General features: G+C 49.4%; 1 protein-coding gene and 1 long non-coding RNA gene across 2 annotated transcripts in view; both read right to left on the bottom strand.

Annotated features, from left to right (window-relative positions):
* The window catches only part of LOC106726794, a 16,864-nt gene extending 7,392 nt beyond the window's left edge, over positions 1 to 9,472 (bottom strand). The window contains exon 1 of the long non-coding RNA XR_001362897.1: positions 9,385 to 9,472. This is a non-coding gene — a long non-coding RNA (uncharacterized LOC106726794). The remainder of the gene's footprint in view (positions 1 to 9,384) is intronic.
* Positions 1 to 9,734, bottom strand: part of RAB40C (RAB40C, member RAS oncogene family) — a 32,100-nt gene extending 22,366 nt beyond the window's left edge. Inside the window, exon 1 of the mRNA XM_005870371.2 lies at positions 9,585 to 9,734. Within this exon, the coding sequence (XP_005870433.1) occupies positions 9,585 to 9,726 (142 nt within the window). The 5' untranslated portion in view covers positions 9,727 to 9,734. The remainder of the gene's footprint in view (positions 1 to 9,584) is intronic.
* Positions 9,735 to 9,740: the final 6 nt, after the last annotated feature.

Raw genomic sequence — 9,740 nt, 5'->3', positions numbered from 1 at the left:
CCTCCCCAGCCTTCCCGCTGTAGTTTGACAGTGTTCGATGCTGCTCTGCCTCTGTATCTATTTTTGTTCATCAGTTTATAATGGTCTTTATTATCCATAAATGAGTGAGATCATGGCATATTATGCTTTTATTATTATAGATATACACTTGTCAAACTCATCTAACTTAAATGTATACTTAAAAATGGGTGTATTTTCTTGTATATAAAGTACATGTCAATAAAATTTATTATTTTTTTAAAAGTAAACCCACAGCATATTGACCTGCTCAGAGTTAGATTAGTAGGCTTTTTGACCATAAGGACCTGAATTACCCTACAGTGGTCAGCAAACTGCGGCTCGCGAGCCACATGCGGCTCTTTGGCCCCTTGAGTGTGGCTCTTCCAAAAAATACCAACTTCTGCACATGGGCTACGAAGTTTCAATTGCACTGTACATGCGCGCCCGCACGTGGTATTTTGTGGAAGAGCCACACTCAAGGGGCCAAAGAGCCGCATGTGGCTCGCAAGCCGCAGTTTGCCGACCACTGCCCTACAAGATAGGGCTGAATACAGATCAAAGCCAGGTGTGAACACCCAATCCATACCATGCTGACTGCACAGATATTCTGGGAACAAGGATGATCTTCAGGTCTCTGATGCCTGCCCTTCTGTGGGCCAGGTCTACCACCAAAAGCGCATGAACAAGCCTATCACTTAGGACAGAGAAGAAGGGAGGGGCTGCCTGGTGAAGGACGAAAAGAAAGCAGAAGTTACCTAATACATTTCAAAATGCCTTTGTGTCTACACTGGCATGCCGGGTTTTGGAAGAAACACCAGAGCAGTTTGTGGACTGGTTTCCTGTGAAGGAAGAGCTTTTCCTTAATGCCTTAAAAACCACACCAGACCAAACCAAACCAAAGCTTCCTGCTGTCCATAAAAAACACATACACAAGCACACCCACACACAGAAACAGGCGAAATACAGGACATTTAAAAAAATTAATCAGCCCTAACCGGTTTGGCTCAGTGGATAGAGCATCGGCCTGTGGACTGAAGGGTCCCGGGTTCGATTCCAGTCAGGGGCATGTACCTTGGTTGCGGGTGCATCCCCAGTGGGGGGTGTGCAGGAGGCAGCTGATCGATGTTTCTCTCTCGTCAATGTTTCTAACTCTCTGTCCCTCTCCCTTCCTCTCTGTAAAAAATCAATAAAATATTAAAAAAAAATTAATCATAACCCCAAACAGAGATAACCACCATTAATGTTTTCATGTATTTCACTCCACAACTCTTTCATTTGACACCCATAGATATACTATATAATTAAGCATACATTTTCCCCACTTAAAATATCAGAGATTACCCCATATCATTGAATATTCATTAAATATTCCTCCAAACCAACACTTTTAAAGGCTGTATAATAATCTCATCCTATGAATATACCATATTTCTACTGTTGGACCCTTAGGCTATTGCAGTTTTTGTTTTTTTAATAAACAAATACAAAACCTTGATTTCCTCTAGTTGTGTCCCTTATTATTCTCCAGGAGACATTTCTAATCACTTGGGAAGTGAAAGGGAAGGCTTTTTTAAGGCTCTGGATACATGTTGCAGCGTCCCTTACAGAGCACCACACACGCCCCTGTGCACTTTTAGTGCTGAGTGTTACCAGACTCACCTCTGTGATAGACTTACAGGTGAGTGTTTCATCCTATTTAATTTTAAGGTTAAACATCTTTCCATGTATTTTTCACGACAGCAATTTTCAACCGGTGAGCTGCAAGAATTTCACAATAGCTGTCCAGTACAAATAAATAAAAATTATACCTTTTTTTGGTCAGATCAGCAAAAAATATTCTTTTGGTGTGCTGCAGAATTTTAGTAATTAGTTTATGTGTCCATGAGATGAAAAAGGTTGAAAATCACTGCTTCATTAGAATCTCCTCTGACTCTTTGTTATGGCCCTAGCCAAGTGACTTAAAATAAGGAAAATACTCCCTCTGATGACACCGTCACCAAGTTGTTCCTATCCATCAAGGGGCCTGATCACTGCTGATCTGGACCAAATCAAGTCACTGCCAGCCCCAGTAACCAAGAGAGCAGTGTGCATGTACATGTGTGCATGCAAGCATGAGTGTGAGCGTGAACTCAGGACCACCGACTCTTGTGGGAGATCTGTGCCACCAGACAGTGTGGCAGCTTCTGCAGGCTCACGAGGACTATCTGCCACACTACTCCCGAGATCTGTGCCCAGAGACAGGCCTTCCCCTTGCACACCTTGCATTTTTAAGAAAACCAGAGTCAGCTCCTAAAGCCTTCCAGCAGTTTGAGGCCCACCAACACTGGATCCAGGAAGAGAGAGGACCAAATAGGAAACAGAAATCAACACAAAATGATTAGGTAACTAGAGGAGACTCACTGAACAAGTGCTAAGTGTGCATCCCCAGAGGCTTTGGGATGGATACCAACAATAGTACCTGGGCGGGGCGGGGGGTGGGGGGCGCGGAGAGTCATTGCTGCTGCCAAGTTAGAGCTCCCAATTCATCTGCGGTGACTCTTGGACCTAAACACAGAACCTCAGCACCCTGTGAGATACCTGTTAGATATCATCACGTTCCTTCAGTCACTCAAGGCTGTACAAAGCAACTAAGTCCTGATAACGTCACTTAAGCTGTCACCCATCTCTCCCAGCAGAGACCTGAGTAGCAGGCACTCACCCTACCTTGGCCCAGTTGACAGACAACTGCTGCCTGGGAAGGTCCAGGCTGGTAATGAACGAGCTTATGACCCCAAGAACTGCCGGAAGGAACAAAGGCCCACCTCAGCCACAGTGCTGCCACTCAACCTAGGAACCACCTGGAGGCTTCCTGGGCTCACAAACACCTGCTCATCACCAGCTTAGATCTCTGTTTAGGGTTTACATTTATTCACTTGCCCAGAGATCTGGCACCCGGCTGTCCACACTCTGACACTTCAAAATCTGTGGAGTGCCTGCCTTTCCAGCACTTGGACCTTCTTCCATTCTCTTTTCTTCTTTAAAGATGCCAGGCCCTAACTGGTTTGGCTCAGTGGATAGAGCGTCAGCCTGCGGACTCAAGGGTCCCGGGTTCGATTCCGGTTAAGGGCATGTACCTTGGTTGCGGGCACATCCCCAGTGGGGAGTGTGAAGGAGGCAGCTGATCGATGTTTCTCTCTCATTGATGTTTCTAGCTTTCTATCCCTCTCCCTTCTTCTCTGTAAAAAATCAATAAAATATATTTAAAAAAAAAAAAAAAGGTGCCGGGACACCTTCTCCGTAGTGGAGGACTCCCTCTCTAGGGATGTTGGCCTCCTGACACCACACCCCTTGCTTCCCTTGTTTAGACCACTCCTCACCTTGCCTCCCTCTTCACCATCCTGAAGACGACTTTCCTAGCACTGCCCCAACCCGGCATGAATCACTTCCCGCTTGTGAGTCTAACTAAAGTGCCATACCCCTCTGGGACATCAACACCTAATGCCTTGAGGGGCCAAAGCTTATCTGGCCATGCCCACCATCCTGCTTAGGTTCTTGGGTCTTCACCTCCTCTATCAGTGTCGAATTTACCTGTCCTCCATCCCTCCTCTACCCTTTGAAGGGCACATGTCCACAATCAATGAGATACTAGTATTCCCATCTTGGCAATATTCCCTCAGTTACTACCTCAAAGTTCAAGTTCACTTTATTCACTATATTTACCCTCATTTCCCATCCTAATGATGACCCCACACACCTAGTGGTCTCTGATTTCTGCACTCAGTCTCAACATCCTGCTCCTTAGAGCTCAGGGCACTAAATTCTGCCCCACAAGCCATCTCCCCTCCCTTCTCCCATTTTTTCTGCAGTTTGCTCCAAGTCAGGGTGCCAGACATTGAAAGACCTCCCCCCACTTTCTCCAAACGCCCAAAGAAGGACGCCCTGACTGATGTGGCCCCAGGTCCCACAACAACCCATCAAGAGGCATGCCACCCCCATAATAAGTGCTGCCCACTACGCAGGCCTAACTACAACTCCATCCCTTCTCCTCCTCCTCACCCATGCCCCAGACCAAGTAAGTGGCCAGCTTCTCAGGGACCAACCACTTCACACTTTGCCAACTGCAATTCATACTGAACAGGAGGCAAAAGTGCCTACTAGACCTTTGCATCTTCTTCCCCACTTCCTGTAACATATTTCTATTTAGTTCATCATCCAAGACATAAACACTCTTGCTAATGGGAACAATGACATTACATATACACAACACGACACAGCAGTGTCACTGTGACCACACAACCTTGAAAGAGGGACCCAGCTCTGCACAGTAGAGCATTTGCTCTATTAACTGCTTAGCTTACATAAAGTGCTAAAGATTGGTGAAAAACTTAAACATTGAAAATATTCTGCCTACTCAACTGTTTTCTGAAAATTTAGGAAAGGCCACACCAGACCAAGTTACAAATCAGCCAAGTTAGCATAATCTGAAGCAGATAAGGTAACCTGTTTCCTCTCCCCGTGAGGCCTGACACCCTCCCAGGCAGGGCAGGCTGATCTTTACATCACAGCAGGTGAGTGCCTCTGGCAAAGGGGTAGACAGGCACAGATGGGTCTATGTGTGGCCCTTTGTGGCCTTCTGGAAACCTCTCTGTAAACCCGTGGTTGGCGGCTGGCCTGGAAGCTCTCGGGCTTCTGCTGCTCTGTTGGATTCAGACAGGAGGGAGGCAGCAGGGCAGGAGCAATGTAGTGAAGGGAAAAAATGGGCCTCAGTGACTGGTCCTAGGCCCCAGATCAGAGGAAGAAGGCAGCCCCAGGACCAGGGACAGAGGTACCAGGAGAAGGAAGGAGTTCAGTTTGGGATGCACTGAGAACAAGTAAGCCAAACGCATAGGGAAGCACTAGAGAGGAGGGTCATCGGAGAGAGGAGTCAGGCCCAGGCCCAGGGTGGAGGTGAGGGCAAGAGCACAAGAGTACCTAGTGAGAAGAAGGTCACTCCCACCAATCAAAGTGCCAGACTCCTGAAGAAGGGGGTCACACAGCCAGCACTAAGAAGACAGGGGTGCCAGGCCTCATGCTGCCTGAGATAGCTGTAGGTTCTCAGCCTGTCTGAGCCTTAGTTCCTCATTTGTAAAATGAGATGGTGATGGTACCTGCATCACAGGATGGCAGTGAAGACTAGATGAGGAGCAGCGCCGAGGAGCTCAGCCCTGGGCCTAGCACATATCACTCAGGCCAACACCCACCTCAGAACCCACCTCAGAACCTGGCATCGGACAGAGAGAAGGCAAACCCCAATAAATCGCCCAGAAAATGGGCAAAAGCCAGACATGAGAACCCAACCAAGTACAGAGGGAGAGAGGAACTGGGAGGGGTTGTGAGGTACCCGTCAGAATGGGGATGCTGCATACAGGCTGCTCCTTCATTTAGAACACACATCTAGTTAGTGCCTCTTGTGTGCAGGTCCCATGCTACTGTTGAGGACCCAGATGAGACATCAGGGTGTACAGGCCAGAGGTACATCTGACTCAGGAAAACGGTATGGAAAAGTGTTTGAAGACACCATATACTCTGAAATTTGAACTGAGGACTGAAACCCACTTGCAGCCCGGTGAAAAGAGACATTTGGAATTGTCTAGTGAAAAGCCATGGAGCTGGGGGACAGGGCGAGCTCAGGCCCAGCTGCTGGGTCGCTGACATGGACCATAGCCCACACTCTGGCACCGTAGGGGTGTAGGCACACAGCATCCTCCCCCGACAGGCACAGTACTAACATAGAAATAACCTGTAGGGCCCTAGCCAGTTTGGCTCAGTGGATAGAGCATCAGCTTGCGGACTGAAGAGTCCCAGTTTTGATTCTGGTCAAGGGCACATGCCCGGGTTGTGGGCTCAATCCCCAGTGGGGGGCATGAAGGAGGCAGCCATTTGATGATTCTCTCTCATCCTTGATGTTTCTCTCTCTCTCTCTCCCTCTCCTCTCTGAAATCAATAAAAATATATTAAAAAAAGAAAACCTTTAAAAGCTTATTAAGACCCATATTTTAGAAAGAGAGAGAGAGAGAAAGAAAGAGAGAAAGAAAGAATGAACCAGCAGATCCAAATATTACTGGCAGACCTCAGCGCTTGCCCGACTTTATCCATACCTGTCACAACTGTCTCACTCCTCCTGCTCATCGGACCTCCTTCTTCCCTCTCTGCATGCCCCGGACTCAAAGGACATGAGCATCCTATATACTCAGCAGCTCCCTCCAATACTGACCCCCCCGATGAGCAAACAGAGAGAGATGGAGTTATTCCTATTTTCAAGTCTTTCAAGATGCGGTCATATCAACTATATCGCATCTTATCGACTCTCAACATAGAGATCTGTGAGAGCGAAGGTGCAGAGGACACAACTGTCTTGATCAGGACCTTCACCACCCTAGATAAAAGGGGTGGGCTATGCACCAGGGTGCACCCAGCATACTGCCTTGGGGACCCACAGCCTTGGAGCAGAGTCACTCAGGAACAGAAGCTGCTCGCGGAACACTCTACTTTCCTGCCAGCTTCCACAACCCAGACTCCTTGTCGCTTATGCTCTGGAGCATATTTCCCCAGCAGATGGCCTGGTAGAACCTCTATGCAAAGTGTTCTGCTCTGTCCAAGGAGAGCACAGACTCTCCCTTAAAATTGCTGCTATGTATTAAGAAAAAAGTAAACCACCTGAGAAGAAGGTTTCCAATTCTACAGAAACCTATAAGCACAGTGCACATTAGCATCCCCAGAGTCCAAGAGCCACTGTGGGCTCCCGCAAGGGTTGGCATGTTGGCACACAGGGCTCATCACTACTTCAGGTGCCAGTGCTGGAAAAGACTGTCTTGATGACTCACATGTTTATGAAGCTGGTGAGAGCGACGTGCACTCACATACGTGTCTGAGGAACAAGCTAGACAAGACTTCAATGTGGGTAAATCATCTGGGTGGCCCAAGGAAGAGGGTTTAGTTACACACCTGTCACAGGCCATGTGTCATCTGCTCCTAGACAGAAGAACCATAAACGTTTAGGCTAAAAACAAAAAGCCTAGAAACATGCTGAGAGCTTTTAGCAACAAAGGGGAAAAAGAAACACATGTATATCCTTTGTAAGAGGATCAGAAAAAAAAAAAAAAAACACTCCTTTAATATTACAACTTTTTCAAAGGAAAAATTCCCATTTTGCTGAATCCTGAGAACCAGCGGCTCCAGAGCTTCCAAAACTCCCAACAGTCTCCTTTAGGAAGCCTTCGGGGGAGCAGAAAGAAGTATGCTCAGGCCACCAACTTCACCCTGATAAGAAGAGTAGGCCTTGGGGTCAGTGAGCCAATGCACTGACCACAAAGACCCACTGTGCATGTCTTCACTTCTAGGACCCTAGAAACAGGGGACAGGTACTCTGCCTTCTCCGCTTAATGCTATGGGGGACCCACAGCAACCTATGAGTGTGCCCTGGCCCTAACAGCACATAGAACCTGTCTAAAAGTGGGCTTTCTTCTTGTTTTCTGGCAGATGGCCCTACACTGGACCAAACATCTCTGCTACCTCAGGCAGGTCTCCACACTTTACTCAGTCAGCATGTCATAGGAAATGTGGCAATGCCCTGCAATTTGACAGAGGGGACAGAAGGCAGTTCCTATCTCCCCAGCTAGTGGCTCTGTGTTCTCTGAATGCTCACTGCACCGGCTACAGTACCTGACTGTGGAGCCTAAGTTGACCCTCAGAAGTGCAAACCTATGTCCCAGGAAAATACTGCTGCCCCTAATGAAGCCCAAAGCCTCTCACACTCTTCTCATATACTACCAGCAGCCCAGGCGCAGGGCTCCAGGAAGCAACACTACCAACGGAAAAGCAACTCAACAGTAGCTGCCAAGTGTCCATTAAGGTGGCAGTGGCTGGTGAAGGGGCCTGCTAAAGCCCCAACGAAGGCCCTCCCTCTCCCACCCCGGTTGGGCCTCACACTTTTCCTCCCTCACCTAAAAACACACCCAGAGTTCCTTCTTTCTTGCCCTTCCAGGTGTCTCCTCTAGGGCTGAAAGCATGTGCTTCGGGAGGTGGCACAGCCTGAACCTGGCACGGCTGCCCACTGCTGAAGCTGTTACAGCAGGAAGGGCATTCAGCCAGTCCAGGTAACCCAATCTTGACAAGTCCCAAATCGAAAGGGTGGGAAAAGCTGGGTCCACACTCTCAGCTGCGCACAGGCAAGCAATTTAGCAAAGAGCAAATGCTCAGAGCAGTCAGACAGGACTGACAAGAGCCCAAGAAACAAAGCAACAGAGAGTGTGGAGCGCAAGGACTTGAAGTAAAATTAGTTAGACAAGACAGAACTTCCTGAAGCACAAAAGGTCCTTGAAGAGACTGGATGATGACATATTCTAAGCAGAGTCCCTGGTTCTCCTACGGAAACACCCTGTGTGGCCTGGGACAAGGCCCCCACTGCAGAGGTGGAACTGGCTACACTGCTTCTTGGCCAAAATAACTTTGCTAAATACGTAAATTAAGGGGAGCTCAGACAAGTGCTGGTGATGTGTATTTTAGTCACGCAACCAGAAATTTTAAAAGAAAATTTAATAATGCATTTTATTGTGCAACAAGGTGTTGATTCCCTGAGCACTGAGTAAACACTTCAAGGGAAAAGCCTGCCTTTGAGTACCACCCGTTCCCCCGCCCCCTGCCCCATCTGTGAACACACTCCACAGGGTTGTGAGAAAACCCTGGCCATCGCCGGCACACCTTGTCATAGGTTCTCCACCGGGACCTCATGAGAGCTCCACCACTGGATGCGCCCCCCTTACATCCTTCCTCCAGCTCCTGCACATTTTTTCCACACACTTCCTAGGTCAGTTGCCACCCAGCAGCCACAAAGCTACTCGGTCATGAAAGCCCTTCTCCAAAGGCTCACAGCAAAATCTCAGCCTCCCATTAAGCCCTTAGCCTCTAAAAGGGCCTCAAGCCGACACTTAAAGGTGCCAAGCTGTAAGCTCAGGATCCAGCTGCTTTCTCCCCGCCTCGGGCCTCCATTAGAGTTGAAAATGGTGAGAAAGAAAACAGATTGCAAATTGCCACAGGCCTGCTCCTTGCCAGACAGTGTTAGGCTTTAACCACAGTGAAGAGATGAAGAAAGGCAAGGCGTTGATCCCTGCCTCTTAATTGCAGTCTAACCGGGTAGGGCAAATGGCTGGCTGGCGCAGTTCTCATTACAGACCCTACGTGACAGGAGGTGGCAGATCAAGTCCGCCTCCCAGGCCAGCTAACTGCTGTGGGGACTGCGTGGTGCTCACGCCGCCTCCAAGCAGCACTGGGCTCAGCAGGGCGAGCCCTGCCGAGTACCCTGAGCCCCTGCCGGGAGGGGACACGGAGCGGCTCCCCGAGGACAGGCCAGCGGCGGGGCCTCCTTACCGTTGCTGTAGGCGTACGGGGACTCGGCCGCGCCGTCCTGTAGGCTCTCCAGGATCTCGCCCTTGCCCACATCGCTGTCGCCCACCAGCAGGAACTTGAGAGGGCTCAGCAGGGCGAGCCCTGCCGAGTACCCTGAGCCCCTGCCGGGAGGGGACACGGAGCGGCTCCCCGAGGACAGGCCAGCGGCGGGGCCTCCTTACCGTTGCTGTAGGCGTACGGGGACTCGGCCGCGCCGTCCTGTAGGCTCTCCAGGATCTCGCCCTTGCCCACATCGCTGTCGCCCACCAGCAGGAACTTGAGAAGGTAGTCGTAGCTTTTGACCGGACTGCCCTGCGTCCCCATCCTCCCTCCCGCGC

This window comes from Myotis brandtii, unplaced genomic scaffold (genome assembly GCF_000412655.1).
Source record: "Myotis brandtii unplaced genomic scaffold, ASM41265v1 scaffold317, whole genome shotgun sequence".
NCBI lineage: Eukaryota > Metazoa > Chordata > Mammalia > Chiroptera > Vespertilionidae > Myotis > Myotis brandtii.
Note: the sequence above shows the minus strand (reverse complement) of the source record. Positions and strands in the feature narration are given on the sequence as shown.